This window comes from Suncus etruscus, chromosome 18, assembly GCF_024139225.1.
Source record: "Suncus etruscus isolate mSunEtr1 chromosome 18, mSunEtr1.pri.cur, whole genome shotgun sequence".
Taxonomy (NCBI): domain Eukaryota; kingdom Metazoa; phylum Chordata; class Mammalia; order Eulipotyphla; family Soricidae; genus Suncus; species Suncus etruscus.
The window spans coordinates 57161968-57186133 of record NC_064865.1 but is presented as its reverse complement, the minus strand read 5'-3'; the positions used below and the strand labels follow the sequence as shown (position 1 = coordinate 57186133).

Sequence of the window (24166 nt, the reverse complement as noted above, 5' to 3'; positions counted from 1 at the left end):
TACATAAATTAAGCCTACAAGTCCTATTAAGTTGGTTAAAACTAGAAGTTAAATTTATAAGTAGAAGTAGGTTAATATTCAATTGCATATTTATGGAAGAAATAGAGTGAATTGTTTTTTAATTGCAGAAATGGAAGATTTCATTAAAGAAAAACAAATAATTATGAATCAGAATTCATAATAAACAATTTAAATAAAAATACAATAAGAATTTTTATTTATTTTTACTATATTTAAAAACTTTGCAATCGAGAAAATTTTTTTTAGAAATAGATTTCAACCTTGAAAAGATGATCATATGCTAACTAAAAGTTCAAAGGAATTTCTGTACTTTCCCAGCCATCTGAAGTCATAATAAGAGTTATTAGGTAACCTCTGGCACTCTCCCTTACACTTCTTTCTCAGTGGTTTATTATCTCTGGGCAGTTTGGCACCAAAGGTAATTACCAGTTTAAGAGATAGATCCCAAGAGACTTGCCTGGTAAACACTTCAGTTATTTTGTGCAGTTCACCCATAGTGTAATTCTGTAGCATCCTCTCCTGTTGCCCAAAGAATCTATCTGTCATATAACTAGGTCATTGTATTTGGGAAATAAAACACCAGATTCAAAATAGTCCTCATTCATTTTTTTACCAAGAGACAGAATGCAGATCTAGAATTAGTGTGAAAGATAAAAATATTTATCATGGGAAAGCATGCTCTTACTCAAGGTAAAGTTCTGATGTTGGTAGGCTTTTGGTTCACTCTCAATGGATTTTTTTTTTTTATATTCAAGTGCAATTTAAGGCTGCAATTCTTGTACTATTAAAGTTAGTAACTTGGAAATGTTGTAGAGAGATTGCTTAGGACTCAGTGATATGGAGAAGAAAGGTGAGTGAAATGGAAATAGATCTTAGTATTGCTTTAGATTTGTAACATATCTAGACAACAAACTTTTATAATTGGGAGCTCTATTCCTTTACATTATGCTAGTAGGGAAAGGAACATGCTATCTAAGTTCACTGAAAGTGGGAATCGGACTTGATTGCTTTAGAAGCCAATAAATACCAGACGTTTTATTCTTATGTACTTTGAGTCATATTTTAACATTTTTATATGGAAAATAATTATATATAAATTTTATTTGTATATAATAAAATGTATTTTTAATTATGGAATATTAGCAGTGTTTGTAAAGGTATTAGACTTTCATTCCTTACCTTTGGCCCCTTATTCAGTGGGAAATTACATAATATTTAGTTTCTATGCTAAACTATTTTATGAGTGTAAGTAGTTTTCAAATGTTCTTTTATTCCCATAAAAAAACTGTACAAATCTGTGAACTCTGTATGGAAATTCAGAGTATGAGGCTGACAGTTACAATAAGAAAGTTCTTATTTATGGGTATTTTTCTCTCTAGGCTTCCTTTTGTTATTTATTTATATACTTAAATTTTTTATTTATTGAAACAATTGTGATCTACAGAGTCCTTCGTAGTTGAATTTGAGATATACAATGAGCCAGGGCCTTTCCCACTACCAGTGTCCATCTCCCTCCACCAATGGCCCCAGAGTGTGTCCTATACCACCACCCTTTGCCCCCTGGCCTATCAGTATAACAGGTCTCTTTGAGTTTATATTGTTAAAGTTTAGGTCTTTTGATTCTATTATTGTTGACTTTGACTTGGATATTTAGTTCTGTCCTTATTTATTTATCTGCCAATGCATTCGAGACCACTTGGCCTCTGGCCCCCAGCCGTTTCTTTGAGCCTTTTTTCTTAGTTTTATAGACATATGCAAAATATGTGGTAAAACAAAGTAATTCATGTTCGAAGGTTCTATGGAAAAGGCTAGAAAATTCATTGATTTTTATGTTGAGTTTATTGAGATATGGTGATCTTTACATTGATTATAAATACCACTTGAAGAAGAAAATGGTCATGGAGAAAAAAAGTGGACCAAGTATTCAATTGATTAAGTGACACTGATTGCACTGATGAAATGAGTATACATAAGGTTCCATCCTGATATTGTCACACACATTCCTGAATGACTTGTTTGAATACTTTTTTTTGCCTCCCCCAGATTTTTTTTACTCCCTGGTCCACCTGTCCACACCGTATTTGTGTATAAAGGTACTGATAATAGTATTGATTTCTGCAACACCCAGAAATTTGAGTTATACAAATTGATTTCTGCAGTTTTTGTTGAAAACTGATGGGGATAGCCAAACACTTACTAAATGTATAAAATTGCTCATTTTTTTCCTCAGAATTATTGTTCTAGTCTACTGCAAACAATGCTTCACAGTTGTGCTTTCAAATATAACCATAACTAGACTTTCCTACTTATTTCATGTTAAATAAATTTAAGTTAAGTAAAAGGGGAATTTGCAAAAAAGGGAAAATAATTAAATTAAATAAAATGTAAAATTCTGATCTTTACCTTTCTAATAGCAACGCTCAGGTAAGATGAGCTATTGTGAATATGATGTATTGCTTTATTAGCTACGATATATGAATATTAGCTCTGACATTTGAAGTGAAGATAATTTCTACCATTGCTAAGAGTCTTGTTTGAAAATGATTTTTCTGGATCTTATGAGGCTAGTCTCATGCTCTTTCTCTCTTGTGATCATATCTTTTACTTATTTATTTTTTTACCCACAGTGTCCTATTTGGCTTTCTTCACCACCTTTACCCTGAGCGGGCATCTTCAATAAACAACATGCCTTGAAGTCTTTCTTCATTCTCTTAGTTCATAGAACTTGGTCTAAGATACTATTCATTTCTTTTGGACTTTGACTTCTGATGCAGTGATATATTATTTTTTTTGCATTTATCTACCCTTGAATACTAATAGGGTTTCCTAATATATCTGAGTTCAGATCAAGCAGAAAATTACAAGAGTAACCATGTTAAAGCAGTAAGCATTGCTACAGCACTGAGTGCAGTATTTGGAAAAATTGCCAGCATTTTTTCAGGATTCATTCATAAACAAGGCAGGAAATTTTCATGTTAAATAATTTTGTCTATTTTATATATTAATCATAGATATTAGGTGATTTACCTTTAAAATCATTCATTTGTACAGTTTGCTCTAGTTTATGTGTTTATACTTTTGTAAACATTAGGATTATATCATTATTGCACTTTAAAGTATAACATCAACAGTATTTTATGTTAGTAATATTTTCATTTGTTAAAAAATATTTTACTTGGGCCCAGAGAGATAGCACAGTAGCGTTTGCCTTGCAAGCAGCCGATCCAGGACCAAAGGTGGTTGGTTCAAATCCCGGTGTCCCATATGGTCCCCTGTGCCTGCCAGGAGCTATTTCTGAGCAGACAGCCAGGAGTAACCCCTGAGCACTGCCAGGTGTGGCCCAAAAACCAATATATATATATATATTTATTTTTTTACTTAAAATTTTTTCTTACATATTATTGTAAAATTGTGTTCTTGTGAGACTTAATTTTCCATTATTTACATTTTTGGCCAGGAAATGTTATAAGAATGCCATCCTAAGTTTTTGTGCTATGTATTTTTATTTTACCTAATGTTTATCTTTTGTTTTTCTTATTTCATTTCTCTGAAACAGTTATATATGTGCATGAGTCTTTAAGTTCTATTATATGTAATCTTATGTAGGTCTTTTATGACTATAATTGATATAAATAATGTGTTCACTACTTAATTGATATATTTAATGTAACTTTTATTATCTTCTATTCTTAGTGAGATGTCAAACACAGTCTTGTAAAATGATGAGATATATGCATAAAATAACCTTAAAGCACCTCTTATTTTTTCTAATTCTGCACTTTGTTTTTCTTATTCCATTTTGTCTGAAACAATTATATATGCTTATGGGTCATTAAATCCTATAAGATGTAATCTTATATAGATTTTTATGCTATAATTGATGTAATAGGATTTTTCATTTCTTAACTGTTCTTATTTGACTATCAAGAATAATACAATTTGTGAAAAAAATTTGTTTGGGTTTTGGGCCACACCCAGTGGTGTTCAGGAGTTACTCCTGGCTCTGAACTCAGAAATTGCTCCTGGCAGGCTTGGGGGGAAGAGATGGAATGCCAGGGATCAAACTCGGGTCCATTCCTGGTTGATCGTGTGCAAGGCAAATGCCCTACTGCTGTGCTATCACTCTGGCCCCAATTTGTGAAATTTTTAATTAAATTGTTGTAGGATACATCAATGACAGTAAGTACATCTTTTGTTCTAATATGTATAAATCATGTATAAATCTAGACTTGAACTTTTGACTGGTAGACTGTACCCACTTACTTAAATGAAGAGCTCCCTTTTTGATACTTGTGTGGGTCACACCAGAGGTGGTCGAGAGGGGACATATATGATCCATTCAAAATTAGTGTCTTGCACATTCTAGATATGTACTTTACCACTGGGCCACATTATAAACTGTAATGATACTTTGTAAAAAGTGTAAAATAATTTGTCTTACCAGGAGACAAGTAACACATGATGGAACAGAAAAATGGAAGTTCCTTCCCTGGGTTCATTCTACTGGGGTTCTCAGACAGGCCCCAACTGGAATTAGTCCTCTTTATAGTACTTTTAAACCTCTATATCTTCACTTTGCTGGGAAACACCACCATCATTGTTTTGTCCTACCTGGATCCCAATCTCCACACCCCAATGTACTTTTTCCTCTCAAACCTAAGCTTTCTAGACATGTGTTATACTTCCAGCACTGTCCCTCAATTCCTGGTTAATCTCAGTGGAGCTGACAAATCTATCTCCTTTGTTGGCTGTGTGGCTCAGTTGTTTGTGTCTCTAGGACTGGGATGCACGGAGTGCATGCTCTTAGGAGTCATGGCATTTGACCGCTATGCCGCTGTGTGCAGGCCCCTCCACTACACTGTCATCATGCACTCCCGCCTATGTTCCCTGATGGCATTGGCTTCGTGGATCTTTGGTTTTTCCAACGCCTTAGTGCAGACTGTGCTTATCTTCCTTCTACCACTTTGTGGAAGAAACAAATTAGAACATTTCCTTTGTGAGATCCCTGCATTGCTCAAGATCGCCTGTGTTGACACCAGTAGTTTTGAGTCTGAGCTCTTTTTTGTCAGCGTCATTATTCTTCTTGGACCTGTTGCATTAATTCTATTCTCCTATGGTCAGATCGTGAGGGCCATCTTGAGAATCAAGTCCGCAGCTGGGCAGAGAAAAGCCTTTGGGACATGTGGCTCTCACCTCATCGTGGTGTCTCTGTTTTATGGTACAGCCATTTATGCTTATCTCCAGCCCAGCAACAACTACTCACAGGACCGGGTCAAGTTCACGTCTCTCTTTTATGCTGTTGTTACCCCCATGATGAATCCCCTGATCTATACCCTGCGGAACAAGGACGTGAAGGGAGCAGTGAGGAAAGTGTTTTGGAAGGATCATGAGTCCAGATGATGTATGTGGAAAACACACTGACTGAACTTTGAATGTGAGTGAAGGAAGAACTGCTGTCCATTTCCCATATTCCAGAAGACTAAGTTCTCCTAAAAATATGACCAGATCAATAATTTGCATGTGCAAGTTCATGAATATATACTTGTTTGCTTTCAACATCATATTTCATTTCTTTTAAAATACTCCACACATCCATTTCGATGAACACTTTTTTGTAATCTACATTTCTGAAGTATTTAATCCAGGACTTTACACATGCAAAACAAATTCTGTACTGCTGAGGCATAATTTAGATCTTGGCTGGAATTTCAAACATTTCTTGGATTAATAAATCCTTCTGTTCTTGTTTTTATTTTATTTTATTCTATTATTTTGGTTTTTGGGTCACACCCAGCAGTGCTCAGGGGTTACTACTAGCTCTATACTCAGAAATTGTTCCTGGCAGGCTTGGGGGACCATATGGAATGCCGGGATTGGAACCACCGTCCTTCTGCATGCAAGGCAAACACCTTACCTCTATGCTATCTCTCCGGCACCTTGTCTTTATTTTTTATAGCTTGGAGTTCTGTCTGTGCTTGTTAGGGATTGTCTGAGTTAGTTCATTTTAATTTTGATGGTTCTTTTTTATTTTTACTGTGTTTTGGAATTGTGTGTGTAGATTTGGTAAAGAATACTTGTGATTATCTTTGAAATTTTGCATCTTATTTTTATTTATATAATATGTTAGCAGAGTTTTTCTACCTGGGTGTCTGGGTTAAGTTTTAATTTTCTGCAGGTGACTTTGAGACTCCAGGATTGAAAATTTCCTTTGCTTCCTTTGTCCCAATAAAAGCTCATAGTGATGAGGGGATGAAAACACATATGCATCACCTGTTGCCTGTATTGTGAGGGATGATAAAAGGGAATACATTATACCACACTACCCCATCTGTGACAAAATCTAAATTCAATTCTCAGCCTCTTCACAGCTCTAAAGCTTCCAGTGTTGATGGTTGAGGCAGGGCATTCCACAGTCTTCTTGTTACTAGTGAAATATCTGGTCTCATGTATCTTTGTTTTTTTTTTCCCCAGGCCTTGTTTCTGCCAGCATTAAAATTTTCCCTCTCTGTCTGAAGGATGGACTGTTCTTACCTCTGTTTCAGTCTTCCCCAACAGCACCAGTATTAGTTTCTGGTTCTTAGCACAAAGCTCTTGGAGTCTCTTCACTTCTTCAGCACTTCTCATGATCTCCCTTTCCACCATCATTCTGTGCTGATCACATGCCTTCAGATAGATGAATGCATATTTTCTGTCTCAGAAAACCAGATTATGAGATGATCAGAGTTTCCTGCTGAAAAATTGCTAATTTCAGGTATACTTTACTTTCCAGGGAGCTTTGCTTGCTAATCAATGTGATGTATTTTTTAAAATTTGATTTTTGCTTTTGGGTTAAACCTGATGGTGGTCAGGGATTATTCCTGGTTCTACACTTAGATTTCAGGGATCAAACTCAGGTTGGCCACATACAAGCAAGCATCCTACAGTACTATTACTCTAGCCCCGGTGAAAACTCTTTTAATTTATTCATCCTATTCTCGGGCTGGAGAGATAGCATGGAGGTAAGGCGTTTGCCTTGCGTGTGGAAGGATGGTGGTTTGAATCCTGGCATCCCGTATGGTCCACTGAGTTTGCATGGAACGATTTCTGAGTGTAGAGCCAGGAGTAACCCCTGAGTGTTGCCGAGTGTGACTCAAAAACCAAAACCAAAAAATTTATTCATCCTATTCTCTTATTATTGTGAAAGATCAAGATAGATCTGTAGTATTTGTTATTTAAGTATATGATTTATGCTCTTCTTTGTCACATGAACTTAAATCATTATTTGTTTTCTACTTGTAAGTAGCCATTAAATACATCATATAAATAGATATATAATATATGAATGTGTGTCACTGAAATACTTAATTTAAAATGCTATATTTTGATATATTTTATTTGCTAGTTTATGTCTCAAATGCTTCATGATGTCAGCACTCTAATAAAACCATGCACTTCCCATGGAAATACATTGTGAGACTATGTAGGTAAAAGACTGAATTAAAAATTTTTTACTAAAATCCATCTGTTGAAGTCTTTTAAAATTAGTCCAAACATGACGCCATCAGTTTGGTAATTACCAAACATACTCCTTTTTTTTTGGCCTTTTTGGGTCAGACTGTCTGGTACTCAGGTGTTACTCTTGGTTCATTAATGTAGTACCTGTCATGCGTTGCTTGAGGGGACCATGCTGGGGTCAACATCAGGTAGCTGCTTAAAAGGCAAATGCCCTATGTAGAGGAAGTCTCATGTCTCAATACCTGGGGGATTGGGGAATGTGGGTCTGGAAGTGATGCCAGCACAGGAAATAATCCATGCAGACAGGCTATCTGGAAACACATATTTTTGTCACCATCTATTTATATAATTTTATTGATATGCACAATTATAAAAACTGATGTGGTTCAGTATTCTATCCCTAGCAAATTGTAAAATAAAATAAAGACAGTTTTATAATACCTTTCCAAAGATGACAAATGTCTCATTTTATTGTGGTTCAATAATATCTGAGAATTACATGTAGGTAGTATTTTTTTTCTTCTGGTAGTGGACAACACTCAGAGGTGCTCAGGGATTACTGTGTATTCTTTTTTTTTTTTTTTTTTGGTTTTTGGGCCACACCCGGTAACGCTCAGGGGTTACTCCTGGCTATGCGCTCAGAAGTCGCTCCTGGCTTGGGGGACCATATGGGACGCCGGGGGATCGAACCGCGGTCCGTCTCCTAGGCTAGCGCAGGTAAGGCAGGCACCTTACCTCCAGCGCCACCGCCCGGCCCCTTACTGTGTATTCTTTACTCAGGCATCAATCCTAGTGGTTCTTGGGGAGAAGTAGGTGGTGCCAGTGACCAAACCTGGGTCAGCGATGTGCAGAACAAGAGCCTTAGACCTTGTATTTCTCTCTTATACCTTAAATATAATTTAGTTACTCTCATATAAGGAACTATGGATTTACTGAAATTATTCAATTTTTTAGACCAGGTGAAATTCAGTTCCTACCATTAAAGGAGCAGCACATTGATTGTTGTTTTAGTGATTAAACACACCATGTGAGGCAAGGCTCATAAGTACCTGAACAATGAAACATTCTGGAGTTCTTTCTTCAATATATGGTCCATATATATTATTTATTATCTCTATTTTAAAATATAGAACTATCTATAGTTTTTTTCTTTGCTTCTATATAATTTACATCTGCTCTAGTTTTTATTATTTCTTTCCTTCTATTTCTTTTTAGCTGAGTTGATTATTCCATATCTAGTCACATGCAATAACTGGATCACTATTTCACATGATGTACAAAAGGTAACTAAGAATGCTTAGACTTGGATGTAAGATCTAAATCCATTTGGATCCAAAGCCTTTAAATGCATTGAAGAAAAACAAGTCAAACATTCCATAATATTGGATTTTCTGAAGCATTTGGAGATTAGACTTTAATGATGAGAATTAAATGCAAACATAAACAAGTAGGAATGCACCAAACAAAAAAGCTTCTACACAGTCTGTTCAGATCTAGACTGTCTAAAAGAAATATGATTAGATTGGCTAGTGAAATGAGAGAATTCTAACACAAAAATAATTTTTGCCGGAGATGCTTTGCCATAATTTAGAAGTGTGAACATTCTAAATAACTATGACAATTATGCATCTGTGGAGGAAATATAGCTCTAGGTAATAAATAAACTACAATTCCTTTTAAGTTGATTAAAAGTAGAAGTAAGTTAAAGTTATAGTTAGAAGTAAGTTAATATACCCTGCTTATGGATTGGCAAGATCAACATCATTAAAATGGCAATGCTACACAAAGCATTATACAGATTTAATGCAATCCCTCTAAAGATAACCATGACATTCTTCAAAGAATGTCAAACACTTCTAAAATTCATTTGGAACAATAAAAACCCTTGAATAACTAAAGCAATCCTTGGGAAAAGGATTATGAGAGGCATTGCTTTCCCCAACTTTAAGCTGTATTATAAAGCAATAGTTATCAAAACAGCATGGTTTTGGAATAAAGACAGACCCTCAGATCAGAGGAATAGGCTTGAGTACTCAGAATGTTCCCCAGACATACAATCACCTAATTTTTGATAAAGGAGCAAGAAATCCTAAATGGAGTAAGGAAAGTCTGCTCAACAACTGGTTTTGGAACAACTGGCTAGCCATTTGCAAAAAATTGAACTTAGACCCCCAGTTAATATCATGTACGAAGGTAAAATCCAAATGAATTAAAGACCTTGATATCAGACCTGATACCATAAGGTATATAGAACAACACCTAGGTAAAACACTCCATGACATTGAGACTAAAGGGATCTTCAAGGAGGAAGCTGCACTCTTAAAACAAGTGGAAGCAGAGATTAAGAGATGGGAATATATTAAGCTGAGAAGCTTCTACACCTCAAAGGAAACAGTGCCAAGCATACAAAGGACACACTGAGTGGAAGACATTATTCACCCAATACGCATCAGATAAGGGGCTAATATCCAAAATATGCAAGGCACTCACAGAAATTTACAAGTAAAAAACATCTAATCCCATCAAAAATGCATTGAAGAAATGGACAGACAATTTGACAAAAAAGAAATACAAATGGCCAAAAGACACATGAAAAAATGCTCCACATCACTAATCATCAGGGAGATGTAAATCAAAACAACTATGAGGTACCATCTTACACCGCAGAGATTGGCACACATCACAAAGAATAAGAACAAGTAGTGTTGGCGGGGATGTGGAGAGAAAGGAACTCTTATCCACTGCTGGTGGGAATGCTGTGTAGTCCAATCTTTATGGAAAGCAATATGGAGATTCCTTAAAAATCTGGAAATTGAGCTCCCATCTGATGTAGCTATACCACTCCTAGGTTTATGTCTTAGGAACACAAAAATACAATACAAAAATACCTTCCTTAGATCTATATCCATTGCAGCACTATTTACCCTAGCCAGACTCTGGAAACAACCAAGGTACCCTTCAACAGACAAATGGCTAAAGAAACTGTGGTACATATACACAATGGAATATTATGCAGCAGTCAGGAGAGATGAAGTCATGAAATTTTCCTATATATAGATGTACATGGAATGTATTATGCCGAGTAAAATAAGTCAGAGGGAGAGAGATAGAATAGTCTCCCTCATTTATGGTTTTTAAGAAAAATAAAAAATATTCTTGCATAATTTTCAGAGACAAAAGAGAGGAGGGCTGGAAGTTCCAGCTAACTTCATGAAGCTCACCACAAAGAGTTAGAGAAATAACTACATTGAGAACTATCCTAACAATGTGAATGAATGAGGGAAGTAGAAAGCCTGTCTAGATTACAGCCGGGGGTGAGGTGGGGAGGAGGTAGATTTGGGACATTGGTGATGGGAATGTTGCACTTGTGAAGGGGGGTGTTCTTTACATGACTGAAACCCAACCACAATCATATTTGTAATCAAGGTGTTTAAATAAAGATACTAATTTAAAAAATAAAGAAAGAAGTTAATATTCAGTTGCATATTTATGGAAGAAATGGAGTGAATTGTTTTTTAATTGCAAAAATGGAAGATTTTATTAAAGAAAATGTATAAATTATTAATCAGAATTAATAATAAATAAAATGAAAATAAAATCAGAATTTTTTGTTTGTTTTTGGGTCATACCCGGTGGCGCTCAGGGTTACTCCTGGCTCTGTGCTCAGAAATCCCTTCTGGCAGGCACTGGGGACTCTATGGGATTTGAACCACTGTCGGTCCTGGGTTGGCCACTTGCAAGGAAAATGCCCTACAGCTGTGCTATCTCTCCAGCCCTCAAATCAGAATTTTTATTGGTTTTCACTATATTTAAAAACCCTTTGCAATCGAGAAGTATATCTCAACCTTGAAAAGATGATCATATGCTAACTAAAAGTTCAAGGGAATTTCTGTACTCTCCCAGCTATATGAAGTCATAATGAGAGTTATTGGGTAGTCTCTGACACTCTCCCTTACACTTCTTTCTCAGAAGTTTATTATCTCTGGGCAGTTTGGCACCAAAGGTAATTACCAGTTTAAGAGATAGATCCCAAGAGACTTGCCTGGTAAACACTTCAGTTTTTTGTGCAGGTCATCCATAGTTCCATACAGAAGTACCATCCTCTCCTGTTGCTCAAAGATTCTATCTGTCATATAACTAGGTCATTGTTTTTGGGAAATAATACACCAGATTCAAAATTGTCCTCACTCATTTTTCTACCTGGAGACAGACTGCAGATCTAGAATTAGTGTGAAAGATAGAAATATTTATCATTGGAAAGCAATGCTCTTACTCAAGGTAAAGTTATGATGTTGGTAGGCTTTTGGATTTTTTAATTTTTTTCTTTTATATTCAAGTGATTCAGGCTGCAATTCTTGTACTATTAAAGTTAGTAACTTGGAAATGATGTAGAGAGATTTCTTAAGACTCAGTGATATGGAGAAGAAAGGTGAGTGAAATGAAAATAGATCTCAGTATTGCTTTAGATTTGTAACATCTAGTCAACAAACTTCTATAATGGGGAGCTCTATTCCTTTACATTATGTTAGTAGGGAAAGGAACATGCTACCTAACTTCACTGAAAGTGGGAATCAGACTTGATTTTTTTAGAAGTCAATAAGTACTAGACATTTTATTCTATTGTACTTTATGAGTCATATTTCAACATAGTTATTGGAAAATAATTATGTAAATTTTATTTGAATATAATAAAATGTATTTTTAATTAAGGAATATCAGTAGTGTTTGTAAAAGTATTACACTTTCATTCCTTTATTTCCTGATTCAGTGGGAATTACATAATATTTAGTTTCTATGCTAAACTATTTTGTGAGTGTGAGTAGTTTATAAATAATTTTTTATTCCGATAAAGATCCGTACAAATCTGTGAACTCTGTATGGAAATTCAAAGTATGAGGCTATAAGTTAGAAGAAGAAAGTTCTTATTTATGGATATTTTTTTCTCTAGGCTTTTTATTATTTATGTATATATTTAAAATTTTTAATTTATGGAAACAATTATGCTCAGCAAAATTCTTCATAGTTGAATTTGAAATATACAATGACTCAGGACCCTCCCCACTACCAAAGTCAACCTCCCTCCACCAATGGCCCCAGAGTGTGTCCTATACCACCATCCTTTGCCCCCTAGCCTGTCAGTTTAACAGGTTCCTTTGAGTTTAGATTGTTAAAGTTTAGGCCCCTTGATTCTATTATCACTGACTTTCACTTGGAGGTTTAGTTCTGTCCTTATTTATTTCCCTGCTAATATATTCAAAACCACTTGGCCTCTGACCCCCAGCCTTTCTTTGATCCTTTCTTCTTAGTTTTATAGAAAAATACAGGAATATGTGGTAAAACAAAGTAATTTGTGTCCCAAGGTTCTATGAAAAAGGTGAGATAATTCATTAACTTTTATGTTAAGTTTATTGAAACATGATGATCTTTCCATTGATTATAAAGACCATTTGAAGAAGAAAATGGACATGGAGAGAAAAGGTGGACTGAGTGTTCAGCTAATTAAGTGACACTGATTGCACTGATGGGACAAGTATACATCAGGCTCCATAATGATATTGCTACACAAGTTCCTGAATGGCTTGTTTGAATACCTTTTTTTTTTTAGCCTCCCGATATTCTTTTTACTTCTTGGTGCATCTTTCCACACCATATTTGCATATAAAGGTACTGTATTATTATTGATTTCTGCAGTGAATAACCCTCAGCTAATTTCATTCATAGGAGGTCTTTGGAAACTGATGGGATAGACAAACACTTATGACATGATATAAAAAAATGATCATTTTTCCTCAGAATCATTGTCCTATTCTACTGCAATCAATACTTTATAGTTGTGCTTTCAAAATAGCCACAGCTAGACTTTTCTACTTACTTCATTTTAAATAAATTTAAATTAAATAAAAGGGGGAATTACAAAAAGAAAAATAATTAAATAAGTAAAATGTAAAATTCTGCTCTTTACCTTTCTAATGGCAATGCTCAGGTAGCATGACCTATTGTGAATATGAGATATTTCAATATTAGCTATTGAATATGAATGGTAGCTATGATGTTTGAAATGAAGATAGATGATTTCTACCATTGCTGAGAGTCCTGTTCTAGAATGATTTCCCTGGATTTTATGAGGCTAGTCCCTCTTGCAATCTTATCTTTTATTTTTTTCCCATGGTGCCCTATTTGGCTTCCTTCACCACTTTTAACCTAAGCGGGCTTCTTCAATAAACAACATGCCTTGAAGTCTTTCTTCATTCTCTTATTTCATAGAACTTGGTCTTATAACATTTTTTTTTTGTTTTTTGGGGGCCACACCCGGCGTTGCTCAGGGGTTACTCCTGGCTGTCTGCTCTGAAATAGCTCCTGGCAGGCATGGGGGACCATATGGGACACCGGGATTCGAACCAACCACCTTTGGTCCTGGATCGGCTGATTGCAAGGCAAACGCCGCTGTGCTATCTCTCCAGGCCCGGTCTTATAACATTTTATGGCTATAAAAGTATAATAATGAAAAATTAAATTTCACAAGAACAATTTTTACAATATTGTGTAAGAAAAATTTTCAAGTGAAATATTTTTTAACAAATGAAAATGTTACTGACGTAAGATAGAGGTGATGTGGTATATGATACATTAAAATGCAATAATAATATCAAAATTCTAAATTTTTACAAAAGTATAAACAAATGAACTAGAGCAAACTACAAATAAATGATTTGTGAAATTTTAATTAAATCTATGTAGGATACATAATGACAATAAGTATAAAAACAGACTTAAACTTTTGACTGATAGGTTGTATCCACATACTTAAATGAAGAGCTCCCTTTATGGTACATGTATGGATCACACCAGAAATGGTTGAGGGGGACATATATGACCCATTCAAAACCCAGTCTCTTGCACATTCTAGATATGTGCTTTACCACTGGGCCACATTATACACTGTAATGATACTATATAAAAAGTGTAAAATAATTTGTCTTACCAGGAGACAAGTAACACATGATGGAACAGAAAAATGGAAGTTCCTTCACTGGGTTCATCCTACTGGGGTTCTCGGACAGGCCCCAACTGGAATTAGTCATCTTTATAGTACTTTTAATCCTCTATATCTTCACTTTGCTGGGAAACACCACCATAATAGCTCTGTCCTATCTGGACCCCAATCTCCACACCCCAATGTACTTTTTCCTCTCAAATCTAAGCTTTCTAGACATGTGTTATACTTCCAGCTCAGTTCCTCAATTCCTGGTTAATCACAGTGGAGCTGACAAATCTATCTCCTTTGCTGGTTGTGTGGCTCAACTCTACATCTTTTTAGGCTTGGGATGCACGGAATGCATGCTCTTAGGAGTCATGGCATTTGACCGCTATGCTGCTATTTGTAGACCTCTTCACTATACTGTCATCATGCACCCCCAATTCTGTGCCCTGATGGCTTCGGTTTCCTGGATCTTAGGTTTTACCAACTCCATAGTGCAGACTGTACTCATCTTCCGTATACCACTTTGTGGGAGAAACAAATTAGATCATTTTCTTTGTGAGATTCCTGCGTTGCTCAAGATCGCCTGTGTTGACACCAGTAGTTTTGAGTCTCAGCTCTATTTTGTCAGTGTCATTGTTCTTCTTGGACCTGTTTCATTGATCCTGTTCTCCTATGGTCGCATTGTGAGGGCCATCTTGAGAATCAAGTCAGCAGCCGGGCAGAGAAAAGCCTTTGGGACATGTGGCTCTCACCTCATCGTGGTGTCTCTGTTCTATGGGACAGCGATCTATGCTTATCTTCAGCCCAGCAACAACTTTTCTCAGGACCGGGTCAAGTTCACGTCTCTCTTTTATGGTGTTGTTACCCCCATGATGAATCCTCTAATCTATACCCTGCGGAACAAGGATGTGAAAGGAGCAGTGAGGAAAGTGTTTTGGAAGGATCATGAGTCCAGATGATGTATGTGAAGAACACAGTGACTGAACTTTGAATGTGAGTGAAGGAAGAACTGTCATTGAAATGCTGTCCATTTCCCATATTCCAGAAGACTGTCTAAATTCTCCTAAAATATGACCAGATCAATAATTTGCATGTGCAAGTTCATGATTATATACTTGTTTGCTTTCAGTGCCATATTTCATTTTTTCAAAAATACTCCACACATCCAATGTTTCTGAAAACTTTTTTTTTTTATAATCTACATTTCTGAACTATGTAATCCAGGACCTTACACATGCAAAACAAGTTCTGTACTTCTGAGACATAATTCAGATCTTGATTGAAATTTCAAACATTTCTTGGATGAATATATTCTTCTGTTCTTGTCTTTATTTTTTATAGCTTGGAGATCTGTCTGTGCTTGTTAGGAATTGTCTGAGTTTGTTCATTCTCATTTTGATGATTTTTTTTTACTGTGTTCTGGAATTGTGTGTTCAGATTTGGTCTTGAATACTTGTGATTATCTTTGAAGTTTTGCAACTTATTTTTATTATATATAATGTGTTATCAGAGTTTTTATGCCTAGGTGTCTGGGTTAACTTTTGGTTTTCTGTAGGTGGCTTTAAAACTCCAGTATTGAAAACTTCCTTTGTTTCTTTTGTCCTAATGAAGGCTCATAGTGATGAGGAGAGGAAAAAATATCCATCACCTGTTGCCTGTATTGTGAGGGATGATGAAAGGGAATACATTGTACCACATTAGCTCATCTGTGACAAAATCTAAATTCACTTCTCAGCCTCTTCACAGCTCTAAAGCTTCCAGTGTTGATGGTTGAGGCAGGGCATTCCACAGTCCTCTTGTTACTAGTGAAATATATGGTTTCATGTATATTTGCTTATTTTTTTCCCAGGCCTTGTTTCTGCCAGCATTAAAATTTTCCTCCTCTGTCTGAGGGTGGACTATTATTTCCTCTGTTTCAGTCTTCCTCAACAACACCATTATTGGTTTCTGGTTTATAGCACACTGCTCTTGGAATCTCTTCACTACCCCAACACTTCTCATGATCATCCTTCCCACCATCATTCTGTGCTGATCACATGTCTTCAGATAGATGAATGCATATTTTCTCTCAGAGAACCAGATTATGAGATTATCAGAGTTTCCTGCTGAAAAATTGTTAATTTCAGGTATACTTTACTTTTCAGGGAGCTTTGCTTGCTAATCAATGTAATACAATTTTTTTTTGTTTTTTGTTTTTTGGGCCACACCCAGCGGCGCTCAGGGGTTACTCCTGGCTGTCTGCTCAGAAATAGCTCCTGGCAGGCACGGGGGACCATATGGGACACCGGGATTCGAACCAACCACCTTTGGTCCTGGATCGGCTGCTTGCAAGGCAAACACCGATGTGCTATTTTTCCAGGCCCTGTAATACAATTTTTTAATTTTATTTTTTGCTTTTGGTCAAACTTGATGGTTGGTCAGGGGTTACTCCTGGGTCTACATTCAAGAATTACTCTTGTGGGACTTAGGGAACCATAAGGGATTTGGGGAATCAAACCCATGTTGGCCACATACAAAGCAAGCACCCTATAACTCCAGCCACACTGAAAACTCTTTTAATTTATTCATCCCATTCTCTTATTATTGTCAAAGTTCAAAATAGATCTGTAGTATATGTTATTTAATTATATGACTTATGCTTTTCTTTGTCACATGAACTGAAATTATTATTTAATTTCTACTTGTAAGTAGCCATTAAAACATCATGTAAATGGATATATATATTAATGTGTGTCATTGAAACACTTAATTTAAAATGCTATATTTTGCTATATTTTATTTGCTCTTTTATGTCTCAAATGTTTCATGATGTCAGCACTCTTATAAAATCATGCACTTTCCATGGAAATACATTGTGATACTATGTAGGTAAAAGACTGAATTTAAAAATTTTTACTAGCAGGTAGATTATTTCCCATCCATTTTAGTCTTTTAAAATTAGTCCAAACATGACCTCATCAGTTTAGTAGTTGCAAAACATACTCATTATTTTTGGCCTTTTTTTTTTTTTTTTTTTGTTTTTTGGGCCACACCCGGCAGTGCTCAGGGGTTACTCCTGGCTGTCTGCTCAGAAATAGCTCCTGGCAGGCACGGGGGACCATATGGGACACCGGGATTCGAACCAACCACCTTTGGTCCTGGATCGGCTGCTTGCAAGGCATTTTAGTTTAGCCACTGTGCTATATCTCCGGGCCCATTTTTGGCCTTTTTGGCCCAGACTGCATGGTACTCAGGTACTATGGTACTCTTGGCTCATTAATGTAGTGCCTGTCATGACATTGCTTGAGATGACCATATGGATGCTGTGTCAACATCAGGTAGCTGTTTGAAATGCAAATGACCTGTGTAGAGAAAGCCTCGTGTCTCAATCCCTGGGGGAATGGGGAATGTGGGTCTGGAAGTGATGCCAACACGGAAATAATTCACACAGGTTAGGAAGATAAAACAGTTTCAGGAATTCCACTATAAGCTATCTGCCAGCAGGGAAAAAGGGTACCAACAGGCAGATAGGCTATCTGGGAACACATATTCTTGTCACCATCTATTTATATAATTTTATTGATTATGCACAATTATAAAACTGATGTGGTTCAGTATTCTATCCCTAGCAAATTGTAAAATAAAATAAAATAGACAGTTTTATAATACCTTTCCAAAGATGACAAATGTCTCATTTTATTGTGGTTCAATAATATCTGAGAATTACATGTAGGTAGTATTTTTTTTCTTCTGGTAGTGGACAACACTCAGAGGTGCTCAGGGATTACTGTGTATTCTGTACTCAGGCATCAATCCTAGTGGTTCTTGGGGAGAAGTATGTGGTGCCAGTGACCAAACCTGGGTCAGCTATGTGCACAACAAGAGCCTTCGACCTTGTACTTTCTCTCTTATACCTTAAATATAATTTAATTACTCTCATATAAGGAGCTATGAATTTACTAAAATTATTCAAGTTTTTAGACCAGGTAGAATTCAGTTACTACCATTAAAGGGAGCAGCACATTGATTGTTGTTTTAGTGATTAAACACACCATGTGAGGCAAGGCTCATAAGTACCTGAACAATGAAACATTCTGGAGTCCTTTCTTCAATATATGTCCATATATATATATATATTTGTTATCTCCATATTGAAATATAGAACTAGCTATAAAGTAAAATAAAACTATAAAATAAGTGAAACTGTAAACTAAACTAAACATATCGTATAACTTGGCAAAAAAACAACAACAACAACAAAGAAATGTCTCAAAAAATTGGGCAGACAGACCAGCATCAAGTTTACCTTTGTGACTCAGAAGAGCCATTCTCACTCCAGGTCAAGAGAACCATCAGGACAAGTGTTTGTGTGTGTGTGTGTGTGTGTGTGTGTGTGTGTGTGTGTGTGTGTATGTGTGTGAGGATGTGAGTTTGCCAACCACACAGTGCCAATAAACCGAGACAGACAGACAGACAAACCCAAACTGTGTTTCTCTTTGTGACTCAGAAGAGCCATTTTTACCACAGGCCAGTGTGTTATCTCTTCTTTGCTTCACTTGGTGTCTACACATTTGTTCTAATCAAAGAGCCACATTTTAACACATCATAAGTATCACCACACATTAGCTGTCACAATGGGAAAGAACATAGAACCCACCATGCTAGTATCACTAGTATCAGCCACCTATTTAGCTTCTTTGATAAGGACTTTAGAGAGGAAATGTTGAGAATATTCGAGGGACTCAAAGAAACCATGAAAGAGACAGCAATAAGACTTAAGAGTATGTGAGTAAAAATGAGAAAACTTGAATCAGAAATGATAGAATTGAAAAACTTTGAGATGAAATGAAAAACTCAGTAGAGGGCTTCATCAACGTTACATCAGCTACTTTGAACAGAATCAGTGAACTCAAATATGAATTGCAGAAAATCTCCCAATCAAAGAAGATGAAAATAAGTCTTGGGGCAGGAGAGATAGCACGGAGGTAGGGCGTTTGCCTTTCATGCAGGTCATTGGTTCGAATCCCGGCATCCCATATGGTCCCTTGGGCCTGCCAGGAGCGATTTCTGAGCGTGGAGCCAAGAGTAACCCCTGAGCACTGCCTGGTATGCCCCAAAAACCGAAAAAAAGAAAAAAAAAAAGAAAAAGAAAATAAGTATCAAATAAACTAGTAGGAGATAGGAGATATCTTCAAAATAAATGATATATGACTAGTGAATCTTGGGATAAATTCAACAAAAACATCATAGGAATCATTGGAGTTGCAGACAACCAGGTAGAACCCTATTGTGAGGAATCAACAGTAAAAGACACCATAGCTGAGAAGTTCCCAGGAATGAATAGTGCGTGCACCCACATCCTGGATGCCTAAAGAGTACCACTTAGGGGCCGGAAAGGTGGTGCTAGAGGTAAGGTGTCTGCCTTGCAAGCACTAGCGTAGGACAGACCGCGGTTCGATCCCACCCACCCCCCACCTCCCCACCCCCACCCCCCGCGTCCCATATGGTCCCTTCAAGCCAGGGGCGATTTCTGAGCGCATAGCCAGGAGTAACCCCTGAGAGTTCAACGGGTGTGGCCCCCCAAAAAAAGAGTACCACTTAAAAGAGACCCAAATAAAAATACGTGAAGACACACCCTACTAACAGTGATGAAAATGATAGAAATAGAAGATTAAAAACAGCAAGATCAAGAAAGTTAATTACATACAAAGGAACATAATTAATATTTACAGCAGATTTTTTTTTTTTTTTTACAAACAACCCTTCAGGTCCAAAGCAGTGATGGGAAATAGTGAAAAACTTCAATGAAATAAATTCCTCATGAATAATTCTTTACCCAGTCAAACTTTCATTCATGATTTTGAAGGAAGCATACATAATTTAAGAAAGAACAGCCTCAGTACCTTTACAGATACAAAACTAACTTCAAAAAAAGAACTGGAGGGGGTACTTTAAGGCAAGAAATACTCCACAAGCACACCAACATTTTAGAAAAAGATGACACAAAATTCTATGACAATAATCTTTCTCAATGTCAATAAAGGAGACACATATTGACAAGATATATCAGAGAACTGAATTCTACAATATGTTGCTTGCAAAAAACATATTTGAATAGTTAGAGCAAACACAGACGAAAATCAAAGGTTGAATGACAATTGATCATGCAAATGACTCCATTAATAAGGTTGGAATTTTGGTGCTAGAGCAATACCACATCTGGAAGGGCATTAGTCTTGCATGGGTTTGATCCCTTGACTTGAGTTCGATCCTTGGTATCTCTTCATAATCAAGGAATATGTACACCAGGAAGAAATCACACTTCTAAACATATATCCACCCAATGAAAGGCTATCAAAGTTAAAAAACTACTCATGGACTAGAAGAAAAACATCACTAACCACACTATAGGAACTATAGTAGTTGGAGAGTTCAACAATCCTGTTAGCTCTTTATCCAGGCTATCAATGAATAAGAATATACTGGCTTTAAAGGAATAAATGAAAGAGAGGGAATTAGTATTTATAAATATATAATTATAGCTTTTCATATCCCCAAAATTAATAGTCATTCTCCAGTGCACATGGAACATTCTCCAAGTTAATCCATATGCTGGTCTACAAGACATACCTCCATAAAATCAAGATGACAGAAATGCAATCAACTATCTTCTCAGACTATGATGCACTGAAAATAGAAGTAAATTACAAACAGAAATAGATAAATAACTTTAACACCTGAAAATTAAACAGCTCGCTATTAAACTTCTAGTAGTCCAGCGAGGAAATCAAAAGATTCCTGGAAACATGAGAATGAGGACACAAATGAACAGAATTTGTGGGTCACAGCAAAAAGTACTACTAAGGGTAAAATGTACTGCATTGCAAGCATTCATAAGAAAAGAAAAAGGGCCTCCATAAATAACTTAATGTCACAGTTCAAGAATTTGGAAAATGACCAACAAAATGAGCCAAAAGAAGGGCAAGCAAAAGGAAATAATAAAACTTAGAACAAAATTTAATATCTGGACACCAATAAAATGATCCAAAATATCAATAAAAGTAAGAGTTTGTTCTTTTAAAAGATAAACAAGACTGATAATACATTAGCAAGACTCACAAAAAAGAGAAAACTAAATAAAATTTGAAATGAGTGGGGGTTATCACTACAGATATTACAGAAATTCAAACGATAATTGGAGGTTACTTTGAGAATCTTTATGTCACATAATAAGTGAGTCAGAAAGAAATGTGTAAGTTCTTAGACTCCTAGAAACTCTTAAGGTTGAACCACAATGATCTGGAATACTGGCATAGACATATCAATATCAAAGAAATTGAAGTAATAATCAAAAGACTTCCCCAAAACAAAATCCCAGGCCCAGATGAATTTACAAGTGATTTTATTTTAAAAAGAAGACCTGGACCCGGAGAAATAGCACAGCGGCGTTTGCCTTGCAAGCAGCCGATCCAGGACCAAAGGTGGTTGGTTCGAATCCTGGTGTCCCATATGGTCCCCCATGCCTGCCAGGAGCTATTTCTGAGCAGACAGCCAGGAGTAACCCCTGAGCACTGCCGGGTGTGACCCAAAAACAAAAACAAAAAAAATAAATAAATAAAAAAAAAATAAAAAGAAGACCTACTGCCAATTCTTTCAGGATCTCCCAGGAAATTGATAAAAACAAAAAACATAAAAAATGAAACATTCCTAAACAGTTTCTTTGAAGCTAACTATATATCCTGATACAGAAAGCAGAGACACCACAAAAAAATAGAATCTTAGGTGGATATTTTTGATGAACACAGATGCAAAGACCTAAACAGAATACTAGCAAATATAAAAAAATACATCAAGAAGGTCATATACCATGACCAAGTAGGATTCACTCTATATATGGGTTAACATATTTAAAATCAATCAATATAATATATAAGTAAAAGAAAAAATAAAAACCATATGATCATGATAGATGCAGAGAAAACATTTAAGATCTAGCATCCAATCATGATCAAAACTCTCAACAAGTTGGGAAAGTAATTTTTCTCAATGTAGTCAAACCAATTACCACAATTCCATGGTAAGCATTAAACTAAATGAAGAAAAACTAAAAGCCTTTTCTCTAAGATCTGGCACAAGGCAAGGTTGCTCCCTTTTGCCACTTCTTTTTTTTTTCTTTTGGTTTTTGGGCCACACCCGGTGGTGCTCAGGGGTTACTCCTGGCTGTCTGCTCAGAAACAGCTCCTGGCAGGCAGGGGGGACCATATGGGACACCGGGATTCGAACCAACCACCTTTGGACCTGGATCGCTGCTTGCAAGGCAAATGCCGCTGTGCTATCTCTCCGGGCCCTCCCTTTTGCCACTTCTATTCAATATAATAATAGAAGTACTTGCCATAGTAATTAGGCAAGAAAAAGGAACTATGGGTATACACATAGGAAAGAACGAATCAAGCTCTCACTGCAGATGACATGATACTATATTTAGAAAATCCTAAAGAGTCTACAAAAAGCTTCTAGAAACAATAGATTTGTATAGTAAGGTGTCAAGCTACAAGATTAATGTATAATAATTCATTTTTACATACAAATAATAAAAAGTGAGGATATATATAAAAACCAATTTCATTCAGAATTGTTTTTTAGGAAATCAAGAATCTTGGAGTCAACCTAACTAAAGAGGCGAAAGACCTATACAAAGAAAACTACAAAACACTGCTTCAAGAAATAAAAGAAGACATGAGAAATGGAAACCCACTCCCTGCTCATGGTTTGGGAGAGTTAATATCATTAAAATGGCAATACTTCCCAAAGTACAATGCAGATTTAATGCAATTCCTATATGACTACTCATGACAATTTTCAAAGAAATAGAAAAAACACTGTGGCTTCATGTTTCATTCTCCTTTGTTTTGATTTGCTTGATGGAGGAAAGAGTGGTGGTGATGAGATAAACTGATTCAAACTGATTGAAATAAGGAATAAGAAGGAGAAGTATAAATCCAGGATTATTTTACTCATCTGTGAATTCTAGCAGGTCAAAATAAGAATCAGTACACTAAAACCAAAATCATTAATATTGGTTGTATTTTAAGACAATGTGACACATCTGGCAGTACTTTGTGTTTACTTCTGGTGATGTCAGGGAAACATAAAGGTATAGGGTTCAAAATAAGGACAGTTGCATGCAAGGCAAGCATCCTACCCACTATACTACCTCTCCTGTCCTAAACCCTTGATATTAGAGTTATAGACCAAATACCAATGGGATTTGGGAAAAATAGGGGAGAAAGGAGATCAGACTAGTAGAGCCATAAAGACAGTGGTGGAAGCACATGTTGATGGTGAGGAGTAGTAAACTTGTATGTCAATAGAATAAATTTAGCACCATTGTTTACTTACCAAACTATAAAAAATGAAAAGAAAAAGAGAAAAAAATAAACTAGAGCTGAAAGAAAGCCACAAAGAGTGGGATTCAATACCATGTCAGTGTGTATGAGAGTATAAAGAAGAGAAACACTCCTGAGAGAAATCTTTACATTAATGACTACAGCGCATTCCACGTGTGACAGGTCTGCAAAACTGTCCTAGGTTCTGGATTTTAAAGTTCTGCTTTTCAGGCCAGGTACAACTAACCTGAAATCCCAGACTTCCTTTTGTTTGGCGCTTGTTTATGTAAAGCTGCATAGTTTT

The 24166-nt window shown here is 36.2% G+C and overlaps 2 protein-coding genes and 1 pseudogene across 2 annotated transcripts; 2 read left to right on the top strand and 1 right to left on the bottom strand.

Annotated features, from left to right (window-relative positions):
- Positions 1-4479: 4479 nt before the first annotated feature.
- On the top strand, positions 4480-5421 carry LOC125996070 (putative olfactory receptor 2B8). Its single transcript, XM_049765029.1, has one exon. It carries the CDS (start codon positions 4480-4482, stop codon positions 5419-5421), a length of 942 nt encoding a protein of 313 aa, XP_049620986.1.
- A 2889-nt stretch (positions 5422-8310) lies between these two features.
- Positions 8311-24166, bottom strand: part of LOC125996148 (histone H4-like) — a 267502-nt pseudogene continuing 251646 nt past the window's right edge.
- Positions 14515-15456, top strand: LOC125996068 (putative olfactory receptor 2B8). Its single transcript, XM_049765028.1, has one exon. It carries the CDS (start codon positions 14515-14517, stop codon positions 15454-15456), a length of 942 nt encoding a protein of 313 aa, XP_049620985.1.

Bases quoted from the DNA above. Each gene is read 5' to 3' on its own strand.
- LOC125996068 (XM_049765028.1), top strand. From the start codon at position 14,515: ATGATGGAACAGAAAAATGGAAGTTCCTTCACTGGGTTCATCCTACTG.
- LOC125996070 (XM_049765029.1), top strand. From the start codon at position 4,480: ATGATGGAACAGAAAAATGGAAGTTCCTTCCCTGGGTTCATTCTACTG.